Source organism: Syngnathoides biaculeatus, chromosome 9 (genome assembly GCF_019802595.1).
Source record: "Syngnathoides biaculeatus isolate LvHL_M chromosome 9, ASM1980259v1, whole genome shotgun sequence".
NCBI lineage: Eukaryota > Metazoa > Chordata > Actinopteri > Syngnathiformes > Syngnathidae > Syngnathoides > Syngnathoides biaculeatus.
In genome coordinates this window covers 28,517,162-28,543,717 of record NC_084648.1, presented here as the reverse complement: position 1 = coordinate 28,543,717, position 26,556 = coordinate 28,517,162, and the positions used below count along the sequence as shown (strand labels likewise).

At 42.7% G+C, this 26,556-nt stretch overlaps 1 protein-coding gene across 3 annotated transcripts in view; it reads right to left on the bottom strand.

Moving 5' to 3' along the window:
- The window catches only part of ctnna2 (catenin (cadherin-associated protein), alpha 2), a 385,655-nt gene that overhangs the window by 256,074 nt on the left and 103,025 nt on the right, over positions 1–26,556 (bottom strand). For all 3 annotated transcript variants that reach the window (XM_061830846.1, XM_061830850.1, XM_061830847.1), the window contains one exon: positions 23,089–23,292. In XM_061830846.1, coding sequence (XP_061686830.1) covers positions 23,089–23,292 — 204 coding nt within the window. The remainder of the gene's footprint in view (positions 1–23,088; positions 23,293–26,556) is intronic.

The window sequence follows — 26,556 nt, the reverse complement described above, 5'->3', positions numbered from 1 at the left end:
ATTCATTTCATTTATTACATCTTGAAAAAGCACCTACATTTTAATTTTATGGTGTTGGTTAATTGTGTCTATATATATATATGAGTTCCTGGAGAAAACCCACATAGGCATGGGGAAAACATGCAGACACCACACGGGCGGGGCTGGGATTTGAACCCGGTCCTCAGAACTGTGAGGCCAAAGATCTCGCAAGATGGTCAACAAGGCCGTGTTATTCCTGGATCAAAATGGAAACTTTTGCCAATTTAATAAAAAACTTGTTGATATAAGCAATAAATGAATGGGTTTTTATGAACAAAATACCACTACTGGCTTCCCTCAGAATGCTCCAAACATGCTACCTAATGAGGGATGACCTATCGTGGCGCAGCTGTAGAGCATTGGCCTCACTGTTCTGAGGACCGAGATTCAAATCCTGGCCACACCTGTGTAGCGTTTGCATTTTCTCTGGTTTTCTCTGGGCTCTTCGGTTTCCTCCCACATCCCAAAAACATGCAACATTAATTTGAGAGTCAAAATTGCCCCTGGGTGTGATTGTGTGTGTGATTGTTGTCTGTCTCCATGTGCCCTGCAATTGGCTGGCAACCAGTTCAGGGTGTACCCTGCCTCCTGCCCGATGACAGCTGGGATAGGCTCTGGCACCCCTGCAACCCTTGTGAGGATAGGTGCCTCAGAAAATGTAAGGATGGATGTTTTTTACTGAATTAAGATCGGAACAAAACCAATATTGAATCGAACTGTAATCCCAAAAACTAATTGAATCGAATCACAACAAAAGTAATCAATATTGAATCAAACTCTTAATAATGCCCAACCTCACACAGCAGATAATGCTTTTCAGTTTCTCTCATGGACTGTGCCATCTCCAGTATATTACACTACTAAGTATATAACAAAAACTGTATTTCACAAAGGCAGCACGGTGGGTCAGCTTTTAAAGCGTTGGCCTCACAGTTCTGAGGTCCCGGACCCGCCGGTGTGTAGTTTGCATGTTCTCTCTGTGCCTGCGTGGGTTTCCTCCAGGCACTCCGGTTTCCTCCCACATCCCCAAAACATGCATCATTAATTGGACACTCTAAATTGCCCCCAGGTGTGATTGTGAGTGCGGCTGTTTGTCTCCATGTGCCCTGCGATTGGCCGGCAACTAGTTCAGGGTGTACTCTGTTTCCTGCCCATTGACAGCTGGGATGGGCTCCAGCACTTCCCGTGACTCTCGTGAGGATAAGCGGCAAAGGAAATGGATGAATGGATGGATGGATGTGTTTCACAAATGTGCATGTTATATTTTTCCAATATTGCTATTTAAGATCCTTATAATTAATTAGATAAGTAAAAGAGATTTGGGGAGGCTTAGACATGTTATGTGTTTAAAGGCCATGAGTGGCTTCTGAGGGAAGCTAGGATGTGATTCATCACCCTCAGGGAGCTTCTATGAGAATAACTCTCTTATAGACATTAGTAGGGTTGCATCATTTCCCCTAATGAACGTGCCTCAAGGTAGGTCGCCATTTTCCCCTAACCCTATTTTTACTTATATATTCATCTCCCTTGCCCCTAGATTTACCCTGTCAGTCTCTTTGTGTTGCATCTCCAGCACGTATAAGGGCACTGACTCTTGATGGCTCTTGTTTTGTGTTGCCTTTCTGCATAGTCTTTGTTTGACTGCCGGCACTGTAGCAGAGACTGTGATCTATTGTCTTTGACAGCTCCTAGTGGCTAGTACAGCAAACTAGAACAGCAAATCATTGGGCATCCAGGATTTTGAAAATAGGTACTGTTTATTTTGGGATTCATGAAGATCCATCAGAAGCATATCATACCATTGTGGAGTAGTGTGTGGTGCAGTGAAGTATCTATTATCTAAATAACATCTATGACTATACGATGTTAACAAATTAAAATATGTCCAGAGGCATTATAATAAATCCAGATCAATGCTTGTATCCCACATTAATCCAGGAGACAAATACAGTGTAGATCTAAGAGCGATTTATGTCCACTGTAAGATTATCAGCATGTATTCCAAAGGTTTATGTTTACATGAATGAGGAAGATGTGACAAATAGAGGATAATATGAAGAACACAAATTAAAACTACTCTCTTGAGTTTAGCAATTAGGAAATTGGCTATTTAAAGGAATAGCGGAACTAAAAATTGTACTACCACTGATGCAAAGCTACAGCCGGTGCTGAAAGTTTTCAGACCCCTTCAATTTTTTTAATATGTTATGTTGCAGCCATTTTTTAAGATTTTTTACGTTCATTTTTTCCTCAATAGGGTACACACAGTACCACTGGAAAAAAACTCAGGTGGCCATTTCTTCTCATCACCCTTGAGATGGTTTTACAACTTCATTGTAGACAAACTGTGTTAGATTATCGTGATCGGACTTGATTAGGAAAACTACAGATCTGTCTATATAAGACCTAGCAGCCCACAGTGCATGTTAGAGTAAATGAGAATCATGACGTCCAAGGAACTGCCTGAAGAACTCAGAGACAGAATTGTGGCACAGAGATCTGGCCATGGTTACAAAAAAAATAGCTGCTGCACTTGAAACATTCCCAAGTGCACACTGGCCTGCAGAATTCTTGAATGGATGCTGTTTGCGATGAACTCTTCCCAGAGCTGGCTATCCAGCCACACTGAGTATTTGGTGGAGAGAACAGAACTTTTTGGCCTTAATTTTATGCAGTATGTGTGGAGAAAACCTGACAATGTTCATCACAAGTCTAATAGAGTCCCAACAATGAAGCATGGCAGCATCATGATGTGCGGTGTTTTTCAGCTCCAGTGACAAAACGACTGGTTGCAATTGTAGGAAATATGAATGGGGTTAGGTATAGGGATATACTGGATAAAAACCTCCTCCAGAGTGCGAAGGACCGCGGACTGGGCCGAAGGTTTACTTTGCAACAAGACAATGACCCCAAGCACACAGCCAAAAGAACAAAGGAGTGGCTTCAGAACAACTCCTTGACTGTTATTGAATAGCACAGCCAGATTCCTGACTAAAACCCAATTGAGGAACTCTGGAGCGACCTGAAAATGGCTTTCTACTAACATTTACCATCCAACCTGACAGAACTGGAAGCTATCTGCATGGAAGAATGGGAGAGGATCCACAAATCCATGTGTGAAAAACTTGATGCATCGTTCCCAAAAAGTCTAATGGCTGTATTAGTTCAAAATGGTGCTTCTAAAATACAAATCAAAGAATCTGAATACTTATGGTAGTGTGATATTTCAGTTTTTCCTGTTTTAATCTGTGAAAATCTGAATTATTTTTTCTCTGTCAAAATGGGGTGCTATGTGTACAGTACTGTGGAAAAAAATGAATGTAAATGAAAGCAAATGGAAATTAGAAAATTGTAGCAAATAGCTGCAATTAAGAAAATATATATAATAATATACAATAATAATTGGCAGCACGGTGGGTCAGCTGGAAAGCGTTGGCCTCACAGTTCTGAGGTCCCGGGTTCAATCGCAGCCCTGCCTGGAGTTTGCATGTTCTCCCCGTGCCTACATGGGTTTTCTCTGGGCACTCCGATTTCCTCCCTCATCCCAAAAATATGCAACATTAATTGGATTCTATAAATTGTCCCTTGGCGTGATCGTGACCGCGACTGTTGTCTGTCTATATGTGCCCTGCGATTGGCCGGCAACTAGTTCAGGGTGTACCCCGCCTCCTGCCCGTTGAGAGCTGGTCGAGGCTCCAGCACCCCTGCAACCCACGTGAGGATAAGCGGCAAAGAAAATGGATGAATGGATGGATGGATGGATGGATGGATGCTGCTACCCTCTGGCATATTTAATGATGGGGTTAAAATATTGGTTTGGGTTTTTTCGTCACTAGAAATTCCCTCAGACAACGTTGCATGGTCCAGTATAGCTTTTGTTAGCATTTTATCGTGTATTTGGGTTCTTTAACAATAGATATGGTTAAGAAGTGTAGTCACGGACTTTGTAATAGTGACGACAGGTATCCTGAAAGGCTAGTTGGTGGAGTTCAATTCGTACCCTTTCCAAAACCGAAGACCCAGTACGAAAAACGTCTTTGATGAATCAAACTTTGTGGAAGACGGCATGATCAACTGAATCCATCTAAAATCAACCGGAACAGATATGTTTGCACGAAGGTATGCCCTATATTTGATTTTCAATACATGTCTCATATAAATGAATTGGCAGTTCTTCGCTTGCATAACATAGCTAAGTGTGAATGATTGACACACTTGATCTGTGTTGAGTGATATTTTGCGATGATCTGACTGCACAAACTAGCAGTCCTAAAAGCCTTCGACGTGCACCGAGACACCAAGACTGAAGGAAGGATGTTTGAGGACACTAAAGTAGTGATTGTCGTACTCGGTCGGGACTTACGTAGGTTTGGTACTAATTCAAGAATAATTATTGAGGGGAGCGCGTGACGTTACACAAAGAAAGCGAGAGAAACAACTCGTAAATCAAGCCTCACCTTCTTTTCCTTCATACGGCGGTTCACAAACGGCTATACAGATACACATACAGATTCTGCACACAAGTGTGATATGTAACACGAAAATAGGAAACTGTCAATGACGAATTTGTCTTTGGGTTATAATATATTATATTAAGTGGCTTCTTGTCTTCCTCTGACTCCGGAAAAATCTCGCGCTAATATCAATGGTTTCTCCGTCGATATGCATGTAAATACCATTGAAATACCCCTCGCTGAAATACTTGAAGCCCTGCTGTCTGCTTTTCAACGATATTTCACTGTTAGCTAAGAATGCGAGTGAGAAAGCAGCTGGTAAATCGGACAGTTTCGCTCTAGTCTTTTCTTCCTGCGCTGCCATTTTTGCTAATTGTTTGTCTGAGGTTAGCACACTCGGGGTGACGTAACTTCAGGAGGCGTGGTTAAGTGCCCTGTACGGAGGGGTCAATTCACCCGCAGGACCTCGAGTTGGGATGCGGGGTTCCACACGGACTGAGCTTCTCTTCCGGAGTGGGCAGTTCAGAGAGTTCCCGCCGTTATGCGAGTAGTGTTTTGATGTCTACCAATAAAACAAGTTTTGTTCCTATGTCCGACACTCTGCCTCTGACTCCTTTTCTCCGGCGCTACACTGGTGACCCCGACGTCAGTCCCGGCATTTTCGAGACTGAACTGAACATGGCAACCACCATCCTCAAATTGCCGGAGTTTTGGGAGACATCCGCGGCAGCGTGGTTCACGCAGACGGAAGCTCAGTTCGCCCTCCACGGGATCTCGGACGATTTCACGCATTACTACCACGTTGTCTCAGCCCTTGGGAGCTCAACGGTGGCCAGTGCAGTGAACTTCATCACCTCTCCCCCGGCCCGAGATAAGTATGCTGGGATCAAGGCTCACCTTCTCAAGGTTTTTGAGCTTTCATGGTCAGAGCGTGCCCGACGTCTGTTGGCTATTAATGGACTGGGGGACAGCAAACCTTTCGAACTCATGGAAATGATGCTAAACCTGCTGGGCATGGAAGAGCCCAATTTCATTTTCATGGAACTGTTTCTCAGGCACATGCCACCGCATGTTCAGACAGCGCTCGCTAACAGTGAACACTCAGTGAACACTGAGCCCCGGGCCCTGGCCGAGGAGGCTGACCGTTTCTACCTGGCCACCCAGCACTTATCCCCTGAGAAGCTGGCCGCGACGTGGAGTTACTCACCTCCGGGCGCGGGGGTGGCATCCAGCAGGGGCCCCATCGCCATCGATGGCCGTGCTGTCACAGGCTTGTGCTACTTTCACGCCCGTTTCGGTGAGAAAGCAAAGAGGTGCCACGCGCCTTGCAACTACGACACGTCGGGAAACAACAAAGCCCGCGCTCCGCGGCGGCCGTGAGCGTGGGTGCGAAGAGCCGGCTGCTGTTCGTCAAGGACACCCTTTCCAGATGCAAATTCCTTTGCGACACCGGTGCCCAGAGGAGGGTCCTGACGGCCACTGCGGAGGACGCTGCTGGCGGGACTGATGGGCCACCCCTACTGTCCGCTAATGGCTCCCCTATCCGGTCTTATCGCATAAGGACTGTGGACTTGTGTTTCGGGAGTCAGCGCTTCACATGGGACTTTGTCACTGCCGATGTCTCGTTCCCGCTCCTCGGCGCTGATTTTTTTTTTTTGCCCACGGACTGCTGGTGGATGTTAAGAGGGGCCGTCTGGTGGATGCACTGACTTTCTCCACGGTTGCCTGCGTCCGCAATGAGGCGACTTATGGCGGTCTCTCCAGTTCGCTCTCAGACAGCACCAAGTACCATCTCCTCCTTGGTGAGTTCCCTGGCTTGACACGGCCCACTTTCTCCTCTGCCACGACTAAACATGGGGTCGAGCACCACATTGAGACCAAGGGCCCCCCGATTCACACGAGGGCCCGACACCTTAACCCCGAGAAGTGATCAGTCTCTAAGTCCGAGTTTGCCAACATGGAGCGCCTGGGAATCGTCCGCCGCACGGATAGCCCGTGGGCCTCGCCGCTACACATCGTCCCTAAACCGAGTGGCGGGTGGCGACCGTGTGGTGACTACCGCCACCCTAACGACGCCACTACGCCCGACCGCTACCCTGTTCCACACATTCAGGACTTCTCGGCCCACCTGGCGGGCAAAATCCTGTTCTCCGAGGTCGACCTGGTGCGCGGGTATCACCAGGTTCCCGTGCACCCTTCAGACGTTCCCAAGACAGCGGTAATTACACCGTTTGGACTGTTTGAGTTCCTGAAGATGCCGTTTGGTCTTAAAAACGCGGCACAGTCTTTCCAACGTTTGATGGATTCTGTGCTCAGGGACTTGCCATTTGTGTTCGTCTATTTGGATGAACTCGCCAGCTCCTCGGAGGATGAACATCTGATGCCTCCGCGACCTCTTTGCAAACTGGCGGCGGGCTGTTTTTGAGCCAGTCCACAACCTCTCCCACCCCGGAAGGAAACCGTCCGTGAGGCTGGTGGCCCAGAAGTTCATGTGGCGCGGTCTTAAGAAAGATGTGCAGGCCTGGGTCGACTCGTGCGTGGCCTGTCAGCGGGCTAAGGTGCATCGCCACACAAAAGCCCCCCTTCGCTGTCCCCGAGAGGAGGTTCGACCACGTCAACGTCGACTTGGTGGGTCTGCTTCCTCCCTCGCATGGTTTCACCGACTTGCTCACCATGGTGGACAGGACGACCCGCTGGCCCGAAGCCGTTCCCCTCTCCTCGACGACGAGGCATTCATCGGCACGTGGGTTGCGCGCTTTGGGACCCCATGCGACCTTTCCTCTGATCGTGACCCTCAGTTTACCTCTGAACTCTGGAGCAGAGTCGCTGAGAGTTTGGGGGTCAAGCTGCACCGCACTACCGCCTACCACCCCCAGGCGAACGGTCTCTGCGAGCAGTTCCACCGCTCCATGAAAGCAGCCCTGCGTGCCGGCTTGACGAACAGAAACTGGTTGGATAAGCTTCTGTGGGTCATACTCGGCCTCAGGTGCGCCCTCAAGGAGGACTTGTTGTCCTCATCCACCGAGCTCGTCTACGGCCAGCCACTGCGGGTCCCCGGCGAATTCATCCCGGACGCCACAGCGCCCTGGTCTGCAGCCAGGCAACGGTCCTCCCTGCTGGAGGCCGCAAAAGGGTTCGCGCCGGTTCCCTCGTCGCAACATGGCACCCCAGCTGCCCGGCTGCCCCGTCACCTGCGCTCTGCAGATTTTGTGTTTGTTCGTCATGACGCCCAACGTGGACCTCTGCGCCCCCCATACGACGGGTCATTGAGAGTCCTGGAGCATGGGGATAAGAGACTGCTCGTAGACATTGGCGGCAGACCCGACACTGTTTCCGTGGACAGGGTCAAACCCGCGCATCTGGACATTGCCCAGCCTTTGGGTCATCCCCCTTTGCCCTGTGCCCCTGCGCCTGCCGGGGTGCCCTTGACCCCGCCTGGGCCCTTGTCCCATGATTCAATGGACAGTGCGGCACCGCTCCCCGCGGCCCCTACAGTGCACACCCGCCGGGGTCGGGTCATCATCCCGCCACGGCACGAGGATTTTGACTATGGGTGAATTCTGGCGGGGCTTGTATGGTGTTTACATCATTCACACGCGGGACCTCGAGTTGGGGTCCGGGGTTCCGCACGGACTGTTTTTGTTGTTGCTCTTCCGGAGTGAGCAGCTCAGAGAGTTCCGACGTTATGCGAGTAGTGTTTTGATGTCTACCAATAAAACAAGTTTTGTTCCTATGTCCGACACTCCGCCTCCGACTCCTTTTCTCTGGCACTACAAGCTACCTTTAGCCTGTGTAGACGAAGATAGTGCTAGTTTTTCATGCCCTGAAAGCAAGATGCTGCACGGGACTCATGAACGCAAAATATATATTTTTAATTCAATTAATTAAAAAAAGATGTTCACAAAAAGTAGCCACATACGAAGCGCTCCCTGTGAATTAGGAGAAGTTTGAAAAAATCTACTATCACTCATGGATTAACAGGCTAGACTGCTACGTGAGGGGAACCACACAACTTCACTCGTAACTCGAGATGAAAATGATATGGAAAATGACAGACTGAAATGGTATGTGAGACTTTCTGAAGCTGTTCAAACTCAATACTTTAGTGGTTTTAGTGAACAAGGGCAGGATGAATAAAAAATGACTTTTTTGTCATGTTAGAGCCATTTTACTGCTGTGTTACAGTCACTGTTTGTAAACAAGGTACGTAAATAAATGTTTACAGAGTCTTTCTGTGTTAATATCTAGTTTTAACAACTTTCCTGTGCCTACAGTATATCCCCGTTGTGTGGTCCGGCGCAGCTCATCCATCAAATTTATTATTTTTTCCCCTCATAGAGTGGGTGCGACCTATTAACTGGTGCGCGCTGTCATCCAGAAAATACAGTCTTAATAAAGCAGTGTGCCGTGCTAATAATTGTTGATCCATTGACACCTTGCCTCCTAACAATTATCAAATACAGACTTCATTGACAGTTTTCTCTATGAATGGCTTTGATAGGGATGCCTTTCTCACTTGTAACTCCATGCAAGGCCTTAAATATGACTAAAAATAATGTACCAATTAGTAAATGTTCTTGAATTGGATTTAATTTTGCCAACCCGTCTAACAAGGTAAAAGGTTGATTTATTTCTTAAATTAATCCAGAATAGATATAGACAGGGGGCAAACGTCCCCTTGTATGGTTCACTTAATCTGATTTTCACCATATGCACTGTAAATCATGTGCCTACAGGGCAGAATAATTTATGTCCCACTGCCTTAGCACTGACATGTTGTATCACTGAAACAGCATGTTGCATGGCTGCACAGAGAGGAGCATGAGAAGGCATGATGATAGTATTAAGTGAGGAACATAATTTGTATCCTATATAAATCAAGGGAACTCTTTGGGGATTTTCTGTAATTTTGTGATGTAACTTTGATTCCTCAGGATGTACATTCCAAAATAAAAACAGACAATTTGTTTTCCATTTGCCAAGCTCCTTTCATAATGCTTATAAAGGCATTCTTATCCCTGAAAAGTTTTAGACTGAAAATCATTGTCAAACAAAGGATAGCTTTACATAAATACATAGACACATTTAGTGGCAAACATCTTAGACTTTTTGTTTCAAGGTTTATTAGTTTAAAATATTTTGCTCATTGATTTGCTAAACATGGGTAGATTCGTTTGAGGTAAAATATGGTATATTTAATTTTGAAATCTGCAGCACTAATGGAATTATGCCACACAAAAAATTATATAATTTGTGAAAATTAAACCCCCCCCCAAGTATTTTGGGGGAATTTTTTAATTCAGAAAATATACAGCATGTTTGGAGAGCCATGCATGGATTTCAGTTTTAAAAGCAGCTGTAAGAGCTTCCAAGTTATCTCGAGGTCAAATAAACGCTCTCTCTAAGCAGTGCCAATTTGTGGCTTGAGTTTCAATAGGCTAAAGTAAACCTGTTAAAAGTTAAACAATTGGAGCAGTGACAGTTTCACTTTTATGGCACAACCTCTGGTGGATCCTCACATATATTAAAGAAAATGGACGTACTCCATTTAGATTTAATATAAATGTTTACATTTATCTTTGTAGCACGTTCATTTTCCATTTTGTCCCAAAGATTTGTGTTTACATCTTACTCAGGAAATTTGTAACTTAATGTGAAACTAATAATTTAATAAAACTTTGGCAAGACCAACACTTCGTTGGATTTTGTTATATTTTAAAACCATGATTATCAATGGATAAATGTTATTTTCTGACAACTTTATACAACACAGCAGATATTTGATTCACACAGGGGTGCCCAAGAGTCGATCGTGATCGACCAGTCGATCAACATTAGTCTTTCCTTCAGTCCAGGTCCTGGAACACCAAAGCAAAGCACCTTCATCGATATCATCGCTTCCCTGTTTACTGCAGCTGAGCCTGAACCCATTCTTCCAGCATATTTTGTTGGTGCAGCCACATGCAAAATCGAACAGTTGGTCAATGAGGTCCAAAAGAACCAACCGGATCCCAAGAGCAGGCCTCCTGACCGTCTGTGCCAGACTCCGCACGTTCGGAAGTCTTCCAATGGGTCCATGATTCAGAGTGAACCTGTCACTCTGGCATCTGCTGGACAACCTAGTTCATTCAACAGCACTTCTGGTCTCATCAAAGACACCCGTGAATTCGTACAAGCTTGCTCTATCTGCTAACTTCCTGGTCACGCATGTCTTTAGACTCCATGGAATTACCATCAATATTGTCTCCAATAGGGTTCCACAGTTCTCTTCACAGGTCTGGAGGGAATTCTGCTAGGTGGTAGGCACAGCGGCCAGCTTGTCTTCAGAGTACCATCCGCATACCAACGGCAAGACAGAGCGAGCTAATCAATCCCTCGAGTCAGCTGTCCACTGTGTAGTTTCACGCAACCCATCTTCATGGTGCACATTCCTCCCGTGGATTCAATACACACACACACCTCACCAGTTCTTCCACTGGTATGTCCCCGTTCATGGCTTGCCACGGTTTCCAACCCCACTCTTCAAATTACAAGAGTAGGCGGTGGTAGTTTGTACTGTTCAAGATCATCTCTGGAGTGTTTCAGGCAGTGTGGAAGAAAGTCCGGCTGGCGTTGAGCCGATCTACAGCTCACAACAAACAGCTCACAGACCGACATAGCTCCTACCCCCAAAAGCAAGGTGGAAAATCCGTCTGTCTTTCCTCCCAGGACCTCCCACTTCAGACTGAGTCCCGTAACCTTGCTCCATATTACATTGGTCCTTTACCAAGATCATCGATCCCACTTCCATCCAGTTAAAGCTTCCTCAACCAATGAAGATTCATCCCACTTTCCAGGATCACCTCCATTACCTTTTCTTCAATAAACTGCTAATCATCTCATATCTGCCTCCCCCTGTTCTTCCAGCTCTTCTCAGTACATGACACAAAACATGTTCATCTCTGGGACATGGAGCCCATCCTTTCTGAGGAGTTTGATGGCTGGGTATTCCCACAATGTTTATAATTGCGTATAATTGTTTTAACAGGTGAACGCAGCACTTTCGCTGGAAACTTTATCTATCTATCTATCTATCTATCTATCTATCTATCTATCTATCTATCTATCTATCTATCTATCTATCTATCTATCTATCTATATATATATATATCTATATATATATATATATATATATATATATATATATATACACTGTATATGTATGTATATATACACACACATGTTTTTTTTTTTTATAACACACATCAAATGGTTCAAGTCAACGGTAAGATGATAGTGGCCTATTGAATAAATAATACTATTCCAATGATATGAAATAGATTATCCTTAAAGCTTGGACAAACCTTTCCAGGTATATTGTGGAAAGTGTAGAAATTATGTGGATTGGTTGTTAAAAGACAGAAATCAAAGAAATAATTTACTGTAAATGCAAACAGTTACACACGCTTTCTCTGAATTGTGGCCTGCATACTTGATTTCCCATTGCATTTAGCCCTCTGGATCCATAACCCTAACATATGTAGCAGTTAATACAGTTACAGCCCAGGTCTTTGCTTCCATGTCTGCCCACTTAATCATGTTAGAGTTGATTCTATAGTTTGATCAAGCTATCAATGTCTATCACATTTGCGCTACTCAAAGAAGCAAGCCCTTGAAAGGAATTGGCATTGCAGAGCATGAGGAGGGGCACAGTACAAGGGCTGGCAGCATTCTAATGCAATAGAGTTGCCAGATCTGAAAGCTTTTTATTGCATTAATATGTTCCTGGATAATTCTATCAGGTCCCCTGATATGACCTTTAAACCAAATTTGAGTCTCATTTCTTCAATCACCTAAATCCTAGATGGTGATGGTGTGTGTTCAAGTGTTTGATATGGATGTACTCCAAATAACAACAAAGGATTGTGTTTCCTGTTTCCCATAAAGTAAGATTTAATTGTAATCGTGTTAGGCATGCTACTTGGAGAAGTAAAGAGCCAAATTATTCTTCATTAAATTAATAACACTGAACCAGCAAAAGTAGTGAGAAGTTGAAATAAAATTTCAAAAGTAGCTAAATAACATCAAAGCTATGCACGTGCTCTAGTACATATGTAGGTGCATATAATCTAAACCCGGATTAGGTTAAAAATGTAAAATAATCACAATAATTTTTACTTTATTGATTTAAATTAGCTTGTTAAGTACACTTCAAATATAGATAAGTTAACATATTCTACTTCTCAGTTAACTACACCTAAGTACACTGTAAGCCCGGGTTACATAGACTGAATTTATTGTACTAATTTAACCCAGTTTGTGAAGTAGACTGTAAAACCTGGATGTGTACTTTCAACACCGTTGTCTGTAAGGCACTGTGAACTTTAATTACAATAAGTAACTGACACCAGTGTCAAATCACTAGTTTTATTCATCGTGGTGCTGATGATCATAACGTCACTCTGTTGCACACATCCAAGTAAGCGTTTGTGAAAAAAGTGGAAGAAACGTCAGAGTTAATTAAGACACACATCATGAACTACACACATGATCAATGTTACATTAATCCTCATCATTCATGAACATTTATAATTAATGTTTTTATTATGGCAACAGTTACAACAATTCATGGCGCAATGCTTGCTGGGAGCCTCAGAGCATAACAATTCTGCTGCATGCAAAATAGACTAACTCTGTGTGATGTGATGTCAATTACAATTCCATAGTGCAGTGGAAACTGTTGTTGATTAATGTATCCTCCTAACGACCACAAAACAAAAATTCAAGATCTTTTTTTTTTTTTTTTAAAAACTGAGAAAGAGGGAGTTCCCTAAGCCCCACCACTTCACATTTAGTATGATTGGAAATCTCCAAACAACACAATCAAGTGGTTGGGAGATGTTCAAGTTGTTGTCCAAATGTCCACGACTGAGGACAGACTATATTATAAAGTTCTACTACGGTCTAAAAATAATGAAATTAATCCATGAAAATACATAAAAGAAATGCTAATGGAATAGAAACCCAGTCGGGTCCCCTGAGATTGACAGAGTCTGGTAAAATACTGGAGAACAGTCGAGCGCAAACATTCTGAGGCCGCATTTACAAGTGAGAGAGATAATCTAAAAAGAAAAATCCAGAAACCACAATGTATGATTTTTTTAATGATTTATTTGTGTGATACAGCTGCAAATAAGTATTTGAACACCAGAGAAAACTAATATTAATAGTTGATACAGTAGCCTTTGTTTGGAATAGATACTTTTCACGTGACGTCATGAGTGACATGACTTTTGTTTACCACGCCCACTGGACGGCAAAACTACAATACTACTCGCATGTTTTAGTCATCTTTTTTGTGAATATTGTCTTGCTTATAAGCATCTTACTGCCTTTTTATCATAGCATTTCATTGTGTGGCTTATGGTTATAAGAACAGACAGAAAAAGGGGTCTGACACTTCAGGCATTGTTTACCTTTTGCCGAGCATTCAGCTAATTTACTGTGGTATCCATCACACTTTTTACATATCTTTACAGAGGTCTTTGGGTTGTTAATATGCCTCCTCGCACCCGCAGTGAAACTTTGCTTTCCACATTTGCGGTGGCTAACGTAGACCTCGTGCCTCTCCATAGCCTTTAGCTGCACTTTTGATAACTTGTGGGAGCGGGCTATAATTGCTTTTTTCGAGCATGAGTGCCAGCCTCTGGCTGAGTAACTTTTCACACACACTCGCTGAGTTGTTAGAGAAAACAATGCGTCTCTGACCATCTCATCGCTGTTTGTGTCTTTAAGCTACAGCTTGAGTTCAGTCACAAAGTGCTCTAATGGCTCACAGTTACACTGTGTCAGGGAGGAAATCCACCTTACCATAGTTCATTTATACAGCATGGTACTTTGCTATTTATGTAGCCACTTAATCGTTTCCCTCTTTATGTGGTTAAAAATACCACTGATATATTGGCTTTGTGCTAGACACAAGCTAAAGCGCTTTCTTTAAACTGAAGTCAAAATAAGAGACATTTTAATGGGCAATCAATTATGAAATGAGAAAAATCTGAAGTTCACCAGTGAATGAGTACTATTAACCATTTCAAGTTTGTCCATCCATCCAGACATTTATCTCACCTCTCCAGCAGCCAAAAATAGACCTTGCCATGGAGGCATTACACATGTGCCATGCTCCTGTAGTTGGTCCCCGTCCACACAATGTTCCAGACATGTGTCAACCAGAAAAGCCCCACAACTTCCAGAGCCTTTATAAACTCCAAGCAAATCTCATCAACACCTTGCCACGGAGGATCTTTTTAATGACATCACAGCTCAGAAAGGCTGCCTCAGAAATTAAAGACTTTCCTTCCTCATCAGAATGCATGTAGGTTTAATTGAGGAAGTCTTTGAGGTATTCACCCCACTGACTCATAACATCCCGAGTCTAGGTCAACTGCGCCTCGTCCCAATTATACACAGTGTTGATGGTGCACTGCTTTCCTCTCCCACGATGACAGATGGTAGACCAGAATTTCTTCAAAGCAATCTGGACATTTTCTCCTCCATAGCCTCACCAAACTCTTCCCACACCTGTTTTTTTTTTTTTTTTTTCCTCAGCAACCACCAAAGCCAGGTTTCGCCTGACCAGTCGGAACCCATCAGCTGCCTCAGGAGTCACACAGGGCAAAAATGCCAGATAGAACTACTTGTTCAGCATGACGCCATCCCTCAGCACTGGTGTCCACCAACGTGTTAAGTGGATTTCATGAACTACCAGCAGCGACCACCTTATGGCCACAACTCCAGTTGGCTGCTTAAGCAATGGAGGTGCGAAACAAGGTCCACTCAGACTCAATGTCCCCCGTTGTTCCCAGGACGTGGATGAAGTTCTGGCAGAGGTAGCAGTTGAAATCCTTTTGATAGTGGATTCTCACAGATGTACCCAGCATACCTTCACAATACATTTGAACTTAACAGGTCAGACCAGCATCTTCCCCATCATCAGAGCCAACAAACCACCAGATGGTGCTCAGTTGAAAGTTCCACCCATCTCTTACTTAGTGTCCAAGACATGCGGCCGAACGTCTGATGAAAGGACCTCAAAGGTGATCATAGTACTGTGACCTAAGGTGCCTTCATGCTAAGTGCATACAAGGACAACCTTTTGCTTGAACATGGTGTTCCTTATTGACAATCCATGATGAGGACAGTTATCCAATAACAGAACACTCCAAGCACCTCCCAAAGGTGGTGAACCCAAGAGAAGGGGGACCCATGTTACTCTTCGGGGCTGTGCTCAGCCAGGCCTCATGGTTGCAGGCAGGTGATTGCCCTTGAAACCCACTTCCTGGGTTGGCTCCACAGGGTGGCAACAGTGTTCGGGAAAAGATCCATTTATCCACAGATCCATCCATTCCTCCGTTCATTTTCAGAGCCATTTATCCTCACAAGGGTCATGGGAGTGCTTGGGACCAATCCCAGCTGTCATCGGGCAGGAGGCGGGGTACAACCTGAACTGGTTACCAGCCAATGGTAGGGCACATGGAGATGGATAACAGTTGAAATCACAATCACACCTGGAGGCAATTTAGAATGTCCAATTAATGCATGTTTTGGGGATAGGGTAGGAAACCGAAGTGACCGGAGAAAACCCACGCAGACACGGAGAGGACATGCAAACTCCACACAGGCAGGATCAGGTTGAACCCCAGTCTTCAGATCCTTTTTTTTATTTGTCATTGGGGTTCTTTTAACCGTGCTTGTCTGGTCCTTCCTCTTGAACCTGTTTCCCATGGGTGACCCCACCAGGGGCATAAAGCCCTAGCTCAAGGATTACTGGGATGCACAAACACCCCCATCACTTTAAGATGACAGCTCAGTCAAGACTAGACTATCTAAAAAGGACTTGTATTTTGATAACAATGGGAACATGGAAGGTGTATTTGGTATTGGCCAAGCATTTCTTCTACATCTTTGCATGGCTTTGTCATGTCATGAAGTCAGCATGCACAATAAACAATACACACTGTGACTGCATTGGATAAGTCACTCCAATTGTTGAATGAGCATTTTGCATGGCAACTTCCAGGGGGACTATAAATAAAGGCCATCTGTCTTCTCCTCTAATGATCAGCCTACTACACCACCCATGCTTGGTTTTATGTGCCACATTTCACAAACAGTGAGGTGAGTGTGCTCACTATCACCCTCACTTAATCCTACTCTGTACTGCTCAGAGAGCTGCCCAGTTGCCCCGTTTACCTGCCATTGCTTCTGGCTATGGCTATATTCTACCCAAGCTCTCTTGACCCAAGCTGGTAATGCATTACTCCATAGATCCACTGATAGATTGGCTCTGTCTGAGCTGTTCTAACTAAATCAGCTTCTCCTGATGATTCAGCACTAGCCAGGGAGCCGGGAACACTGTCACCAATCACAGATCACCAGCAGCTCAGACAGGTATGGACATTCTCCTGTCACTTGAAGCTAATTTATGACCGGCTACCACATCAATTAACCTTGTGCTTTGGTTCAAGCTTCCTAAAAAAAAAAAAATGCTGCCTTTGGATGCTGGGTGCAACTCAAATAGTCGTGATAGCTGCTTACATCCATGCATCCATCCATTTTCTGAGTTGCTCATCCTCAAAAGGGTTGCGAGAGTACTACCATCTATCCCAGCTATCTTCAGACAAAAGGTAGGGTTCACCTTTCAACTAATTGCCAGCCAATCAGAGGACACATGTAAACAAACAAGGATTCGCACTCACAACCACACCGAAGGGCAATTTGGACTCTCCAATTTAAAATGGATTTCGTTACATGGAAGTTTTAAGTTTTAAGACTCATCATTGTTGCAACTTCATACAAACTTGACTTATTCGCTCTTTGGCATGAGCAGGATGGCTGCGCTCATCAGGCTTCAATTCAAAATGTTCGTACATCATCGTGGTGGTATTAAGATTTGGAACTAATTCCATTAATCCCGCTCAATTTTCTTCTGTGACTGTGCAGCTACCAACTCACCGTTAGAAAATTTAGTTCATGCATGTGAGTACCAGTTTTTCAAAAATCCCATGCCCTTGCGCACATACGCACACGGAGAATTAGATGACGAGTTCCTGCCCTTCATTATCTCTGCTTGGCTTCGACACCATGATGGGTTTCATGTGTGCTTGCACGTTGGGGAAGCGATTTTTTAATTTTTTTTCCCACGATCGCCCACAATGCGAATATAACGCGAGGTCTGCCGGCAGCGCCACCACAGTGGTCTTGTACTCAGGGCGATTCGCCAATTGGGATGCAACACACAATGTGTAGTTTCCCTTAGACAATCAGGATACAGAATACAATGCACATTCACTGTATAAAAAAAAACGTGCTACACTATGAAAAATTACACACACAAAAAATCTGTGTAATAGCGACACTGCAAAAAGTGAAGCGTGTTATTGCGAGGAAATACTGTACAACAAAAATAATGATTAAAACATGGCTATTTCCGAAAATGCACTTGGGTTTTGGCATGCACAGAGGTTTCAAATGTGTAAAAGAAGAAGGAGACTTTGTTTTAAGTGGGTGTAGAAGAAGACAAATCTACCTCAATTGGCCATAGAAGAAGAAAAATGTACCTTAATTGGCTGTGGAAAAATAAAAATCTACCTTAATTGACAGCCAAAAAGAAGAGGGACCCTGAAAAGAGAATGCTGCACAACATTCACACACTAAAAATATTTATTTTTTATTTAATTAATTTAATCTTTCACAAAAACTAGCCCCATGTGAAGCTCTTCCGGGGGATTTTAAATGTGTGGAGCATTGAACATGAAAGAATGAACTCTAACAGATTAAAAGGCTGGACTGCTACATGAGGAGAACAGCACAACTTCAGCGGTAACTCGAGATGAAAATGATATTGAGAGCAACTGAGAGACTGAAATGATGTGTGATATTCTGAGGCTGTTCAACCCTGATACTTTAGTGGTTTCAGAGAACAGGGGGAGGATGAATAAAACTGAGTTTTCTGTTATGTTTGAGGCATTTTATTACTGTGGTACAGTCACTGTTTGGAAACAAGGTGTGTAAATAAACATTTACAAAGTCTTTCTGTGTGAATATAATTTTTTTGACCAAGGAGAAAATAAAAGTGAGAAAGAGCAGAAATCAGAATCGACAGCAGAGAATGGAAGCAAGTGTGGAATCAGAAAGTGAGAGGTGCTTTTGCAAAAGTGAGCAAGGATTTTAATTGTGTGCCCCCTCTCGCTTTTTTCAGTTTGTTTTTACGCTCGTTTCTACGTATTTTGAACTCTTGTTTTATTGATAACAACCTGACGCCAACTAACTAAGCAGGCACGCGGCAGCTGCACAAGTGGATGAGGTGTGTTCAGGGACAACATAAATAGAAGTGAATTTCTTCTTTTGTAACAGTACATAATTGTAAAAACAGATTCATAGGAAAAGTGCTTTTATTTTTTTGCACCATACAAAAATCCTGTTCTTATTTTAATACCTCATTTTAAAAGACTATACAAGCATGAGTTTTTCTTCATGTTTTTAAGATTATTGGGTGAAAGCTTCAGCTGGCTAGTACTGTGGACTGAATGGGTACAAAGAAATAAGGAAAATAAATTCCAGTATTTTGAGGGTAGCAGCTTGCCAGCAAATCTTTTGGGGAAAAAAAGAAAAATAAACTAATTCATTTTTAGACTGCTGAACTTAGTTCAAACTTTGGAATGACACTGAATAAAAATTGAAACGTAGCACTTGTGATTTTGCTCCCATTTTTTGTGGACTGGACTCAAAGAACAAAAACTTTTTCAACATACATGAAAGGCCATATCTTACAAGTATTGTTCACAAATTTGTCTAAATCTACAAATTCAATTCCAATTAAGTTGGAACGTGTTAAAATAAAAAAAAAAAACAAGATCTGAAGCTAATTTTTCAACTTATATTTATATTTATTAGAATATATTACAAAGACATGTTCAAACTGAAAACCTTTTGTTTTTAGCAAATAATCAGTATCTTAATATTATACAGTATTTTGTCAACACATTCCATAAAAGCTGACGGGGTCATGTTTACCACTGTGTAAGCCTTTTCTTTTAAAATTCAATAAACGTTGGGGGACTGAGGACACACTGTTGAAGGTTTGCCAGTGGAATTGTTTCCCATTCTTTCTTGATGTACGACTTCAGCTGTTCAACAGTCTGGGGTCTCCATTCTCGTATTTTATGGTTCATAATGCACCACACATTTTCAATGGGTTTCAACTGGAGACTGGAGGTCTAAATGGTGCTTGTCGTCCACAATTTCCAAAAACAATTTGAAATGTGGACTCATCGGACCACAGAACACTTGTCCACATTGCATCAATCAATCTTAGATGAGGCCGGGCCCAGATAAGGAAGCAGGTTCTGGGTGTTGCTGATAGATGGCTTTTGCTTTGCGTAGTTGAGCCGAACTGTATTTACTGATATTGGCTTTCTGAAGGGTTCCTAAGCCCATGTGGTGATATCATTTACACGTTGATGTCGGTTTTTGATGCAGTGGCACTTGAGGGACTGAAAGCCATGGTCATTCAATGTTGGTTTCCAGTGATTTATCCAGACAAGACCGTAGAAAATGGAATCTCTAAAATCCTTGTAATTATATGTTGAGGAACATTGTCTTTAAACTGTTTGACTATTTTCTAACGCACTTGTTCACAAAGAGGTGAACATTGCCCCACCTTAGCTTATGAATGACAGCAATATATCTTGCATTTGTAGTGTATTGAATATAATAGAGGTTGAACATAATGTTGTGTTTTCTTTCTCTGTCTCTCTCACTTCGATGTAACAGGATTTTTGTTGAGGCTACAGTAAGAGGTGACAACTTATAAGACTTGTGCCATTAACTGTTTTTACAAAAATGTGTCTTTTTTTTAAATAAAACCCATAAAGACAAGTTTTCTTCCTTGCTTATCCTGAAAAAAAAAAAAAAAAATCCTAAACAACTGGTATCCAAAGTGGGATTCTAGGATTGATCGCAGATCCAGGAGTGATCACAGATTCAGGGGACACTGGGAGTGATTGATCATTCAGGACAAATTCCCGAGTCCTAATCCTACCCGAAGAATTATAGACGGGGGCTGCCTGGCCTCTGTATGTTGGCTTTCACCTCGGGATCCAAACAGACCCGTTGCCCTCCAAGGCAAAATAGTAAATAAATCGCTTGAAATAGGAACATTTCATAATGTATACTGTATTTTAAACAATCTTGCCTTTGTAATAATTAGTATCAATAAATGCTCTCCCCACATCCATCGGAAGTCTAGTTAACATCTGGTTAAAGAATCTAGTCGAAGTTCCAGGTTAAAGACTCTAATTGAAGTCTACATTACAGAGTCTATTTAATGTCCAGATTAAAGAGTTTAGGTTAGCCCTTTGAATATTCTGGGGAAAAAAAAAAAAAAAAAAGAAGTACTTCTAACAAGATTTGGATTTGAATATGGAGAGAAGTCTGTGGAATGTGTGGAGATAAATGAATGTGGTTTCCCAACAACAGAGAGCCTGTGTACAACTAAAAAAAATAAGTTGGTTGGGACAGCTCAAAGAATCAGTCAAGGATTTGGAACTAATAAAACTGTCAAATGCCTGAAAATGTGGTTGACTGGTGGATTTAGATGTGAACAGGGAAATGAGCTTTCTGAGGTAACTATGTTTAGGGCAAGTTACTGTAACTGTATCGCCTGTGGTCAGATCTGTCGGACTTGGCCAAGGTTTGTGGTCAGTTTGTGGTCGCGACCTGGGTTCCACAATGGCCTCACACTGTGACAAAAGATTAAAAAGAGTACAATTTGGAGGAAGACCAACAACATAACTGGCTCCTTCGATCCTCAGCACAGCTCTTTCACACACAGTACCTCTGTGGTTCTCCCACCTCCCTTTTCTCACAGAGCTTGCTGTAATTTATCAACAAAAGCAAGCCGCCTCGCTCCTCTAAATATTAAAGTGTCACTGAGCTAGATTTGAGGAGGTTGAGGCTGGGTGGGGATGCAAACTGTTCAAGAAGACGCTTTCGTTGTGGAAAGAGGGGACATTGGATAGGCATTGGATCAGAGACTGTCCGATGGAGGGGAAAAAAAAGATAGGGGGCATTTGCAATCATGGTGGTGATCGATCGTGGGGTACCCATTTCGTCTGATCTCTGACTCAGTCAAAGACAGACCAGCGCTTAACTGGCGATATAAAGACACATATATTCAACATGACTGTTTCTTTTTGTTTTGTTTTTTCCTCAATGAAGACACACTTTGGCCCTGATGGTTTGCTTAGGCTAGTTATTTAATTTACAGTCACCATCAGACATTCATTCACACATTTATGGAGTTAATTATTATGCAACTACGATGTATAAATGATAGATCCCTTTAAGTTAGAAAGATGTCTTCCCCTCAGCGCTGATGTTTGCTTTGTTTTTTTGTTACTGTTTTGTTTTTTTGTCAAGACAACAAAAGACGAGCGGTAAAGAAATTGAAAATTGAAGTACCTGAAATGTACTTTTCTTACTTGTAATTGTTTGAGTATCTATTCCTTCATTTAAATGTTTGGTCTGAGCTCTAAGGTCATAAAGGAATCACTACACATTTCAAAGTGGCCGTTTATTGTGGTTACCCTATGGCACACCTTGCCTATGGCAATAATCATGCCGTCTAATCAGCATCTTTATATGCCGCACTTGTGAGGTGGGATGGATTGTCCAATAAAGAAGAAATGCTCACCAGCACAGATTAAAAAAGATTTGTGAGCAATTTTTGAGGGAGATGCCCTTTTGTGTTTGGAGAAAGTTTTACGTTTGAGTCAAGTTCATGAAACATCTAATAAAAAAGTGTTGTGTTTATATTTTTGTTCAGTGTACAAACGATAAACTAGTTCATTTTTGGAATGATGACATCATTGGAATACATATCACATGGATTTAAAATATTTTATCTATTTATTTATTGGTGGGGGTGTTTTTTTTTCCAAAATACAGCCCAGTCAAACAATCAGAATTGAGAGGACAAAGGCGTCAGGTTGACGTCCATTCACAGGCTAGACAAAGGTATTTTGAAAAATCCATTTTTATTCTAGCAAGGAAGGCATTGAACCTCAAAATTGATCAGAACTCTCTTTTGTATGTACCCCACCTTATTATGACGTATTTTGACAGGAGCATACTAGATTAGAATTAGTCAACGCATACAGCGACAGAATGTTTAACTTTTTTCAACTATCAATTGAAAACTTTCCTTTTCTGTCTTTTGAAATGTACATCCCACCCTGCATGGTTTGGTCCTCCTTAGTTCCCTGCTTGCAGACAGCGTAAAAAAGGAACAATATTAAGTCGATAGAGAGAAGGGAATTGTGTTTCCTTACGGTGAGGCAGCATTTAAATTCACTCTGTCCCTATTTATTGACCATTTTATTGAGCAAAAAATGTTAGTTCTGAAGGAAAACTTAGTGAAGAGCAGTGATGTTAAACCTAATAATTTTTCCTTCTCAAATGAGCAAAAACACAACTGAATAAATTGCATTTAACAATAAGATTTGATGACAAAATGTATGCATATTGCATTATATAGGTACTGGGAATGTTCATGAAATTTAGCAACACTTACATTGTTCATGTACTCGCTCAGCAAGTCTTGGAGGGCCTGTCGAACAGCATTGCACTCAGCCACGATGCGTTCGCGTCGGTCATCACGTGTGCACGAAGAGTCTGCCATTAATGCGGCACCACTGATTATGCTCTCCAAGCGCTCTTCCAGAGAAGGCCTGAAACGGGCCTCGCTAAACGTCAAAGGGTCCAGAATTATTTTGTTCTGTAAAGCAAAAAGAGAGAATGTAGGTTACTATTTTGATGATTTTATGATTTATGTATACAGTTAACACCTTAGATAATTGCAAATCTTGGTTTCAGAATGTAAGCTTACTTTCAGTTTAACTGTATATTACGGTATATGCATAGTCACAGCAGAATACAAGAGGAGACTAAATGCAGGGTGAGTGACAAACAATGATGAAATCATATAAACACTGGATAAAATTGTTGATACCCCTTTAATAATAAAAGTAAACCCAACAGTAGTCACAGAAGAGACAGTTCTACAGAGTGGTCATCAAATCTGTACCATCTACCTCTATCACTGTCTGGGTTGGTGCTCCCACAAAAAAGGACAAACTCCAACCGCAATGGACAATCATAACTGCTGAACGGATTGTTGGCATCACCTTTGCCACCCTTAAGGACTTACAATCCACCCAAACTAAGACAAGAGCAAGCAGGATCCTATCGAAGCATCCACATCTTGGCCACCAGGTCTTCCAGCTCCTTCTCTCTGGTAGGCGCTTCTGAACAATGCAAACCAAAACCAACGAACATTCTGACAGGTTCTTCCCTCTTGCAATTAAATTCTTAAACAGTTCACATACAATTCAACTGCAACAGGCTGCCAATTTTCTGCCTCGGGTTTTTATTGTTACATTCTGCTGGACCAATTAGTATAATATATTATACATTATTCATGCACCCACTGTGGTAGTCTCACCTCTCTACACCATCTGCGCATCTGTTGTTGACCAGTACTAGCCTCTCGTACCTGAGTAGCATCTGCACCACTTGTACAACTGAGGAAGATCTGCAACATTTGCACAATAGACATGCCCCCAGACTATAGCAATACTAGTCACTTTAAACTACATGCACTCCTTGAAATCTTGATACAGTTTGCGCAATTGTCATTACATTTGACTATCGCTCTATTGGGCATTCTAATACCTCTAAATGATAGAAAACTGCATGCTTTGCACAACTGTGAGTTAAAAAATATGTTCTCTGTCAATATAGCTTATGCACCTACATCATCAAATTACGTCACTCGCCGGAAGTGTCGGTCAAACAAACCATTCTTTAAGCTAAGTCAATTGGAGGCGACCATCAGAGAGTCTTCTCCGGACTTTTTTTTTTGACAACTTTCGCCAATTTGTTGAATCTTTTTCCAGAGTTACTCGTCAGTGCAATCTTAAAGGCTTCACGTCGGCGACGAAGGGGGACGTGACCGGTAAACTACTTAAATTCCAAAAGTGGGGACATCGACTAGCGCTCCCATCAATTTATCTTGCGAACCTACGCTCTCTAGCCAACAAAATGGATCAACTTAACTTCTGATCAAGACCTGCAGAGACTTTAGACGTTCTGCTGCCCTGTGGTTCACGGAGACTTGGCTTTGTGGACGCGTCCCCGACACCACCATTATACTCCCCGGAGTTCACCTTCATCATGCAGACCAGGTCGTGGAGCTAACACAGAAATCGAAAGACGGTGTAATATGCTTTTATATCATTGACAAATGGTGCACAGACGTTACACAGGTCAGCAAACACAGCAGCCCGCTTTTAGAGTCGTTTTTAACTGTAAGTCATTTTATTCGCCATGGGAGTTTGCATCTTTCATCCTTGTCGGTCTTTACATTCTGCCTCAAGCTAGCATGAACACAGCACTGCTAATGCTCACTGAGCAGGTAAACGAGATTGAGAAAAAAACACCAGATTAACTACTCATTATCCCCGTTATCCTCGGAGATTTTAACAGTTAAATTTAACCATGAAACCCTAAATATTGGCACCATGAAAAATGTCTGACGAGGGCAAATAACACTAGACCATTGTTACACTTAAAATGCAGATCGTGCAATACCCCATGCACTCATTGGCTCCTCTGATCACTGCTTGCTCTACTTAATAGCTACATACAGTCAAGCACTTAAGTGTGCGAAGCCTTACAAAGTGGACCAATGAGGCAAAATTTGAACTTTAAAGCTACTTTGACAGCACAGACTAGAGTGTAGATAAATTCACGATATTGTTACTCTGTATGTCAGTTTCTGTGTAGGTGTGTGTACCAACAACATGTTTTCGCACGTTCAATAACAACAAGACATGGTTTTCAGCCAGACTTGGGAAACTCCACCAGGATAAAGAGTTTGCTTGGTCTTGAAGTCTTTTGAACGCACCTCAAGGCCGTCACAGTTCCCCAGCTGGACCGACTGCAGTTTGCCTATCGAGCTAACAGGTCTACAGATGATGCCCGTCAACATGGTTCTGCACTTCATCCTTGAATATCTCGACAGTGACGGTACCTATGCAAGGATCCTGTTCGTGGACTTCAGCTCTGCGTTTAACACCACCGTGCTGCTGGTCCAATCAATATTAGTATCAGTAAAATACTGTGTAGATTATCGCAAGATTCCTCACTTTAAACTCCTCCCTTTGGACAATTGTCATTGCACTGGTCTATAACGGAAACTGTGAACGGATAAAGGCACTCTGTACAAGCTTAACACAATGTGGGACGTTGACACACTCTTATCTCCTACCTGTTCTAAATGAAGAAGACTTTACATCTTGCACATCTGTGACTCTTATCAGGAATAGTTCAAATAAACAGAAATGTCTCTTGTTGTTTGTTCTTGTTACTGAAGACTATTTTACTTTTATTGCACTTTCATTATTTGCTTAAATATGACCTTATACATTTTAATCAACAGATTAAGTGTTGTCCATTTGCCAATCAGACAAGGATGTGTTGTGGAGCCGGTGGTTGTCCTTGGTCTTTGTACCCAGAAAACCGGCTGGCGCCATCCTCCTATCCCAGGCGTTGCCGTGGAGACGAACGACACCAGATAAGGAGCGGAAAGTTACCATCCCAGCCCAGGATCTGACTGCGGGGGGGCAGCCACTTCTACCATGGACCCATGCATACAAAAACCGTGTGTTACTGGGCAGCTTTTCCCCTCTTCTTTGACTATCCTGCCAGAAAACACATGTCTCATGTGCGGCAGATACCTAGATAAGACCCGAACGTCTGTACTGCACATTCCTTTGTAATAAATCCATTTGCTGTTAACTTTTTCTAATCATTGGTCATATCTTCCTCAACCCGTGAACACGCGTAGGGTCCAAACTCGCAAATCCCTACATTACTTTGTTGTTTGTTCTGAATGTCGTACCAGGGCAGCAATGACTGCCAGAGAAAAATTCCTTGTGTGTTTTTACACACTTGGCCGATAAAGATGATTCTGATTCTG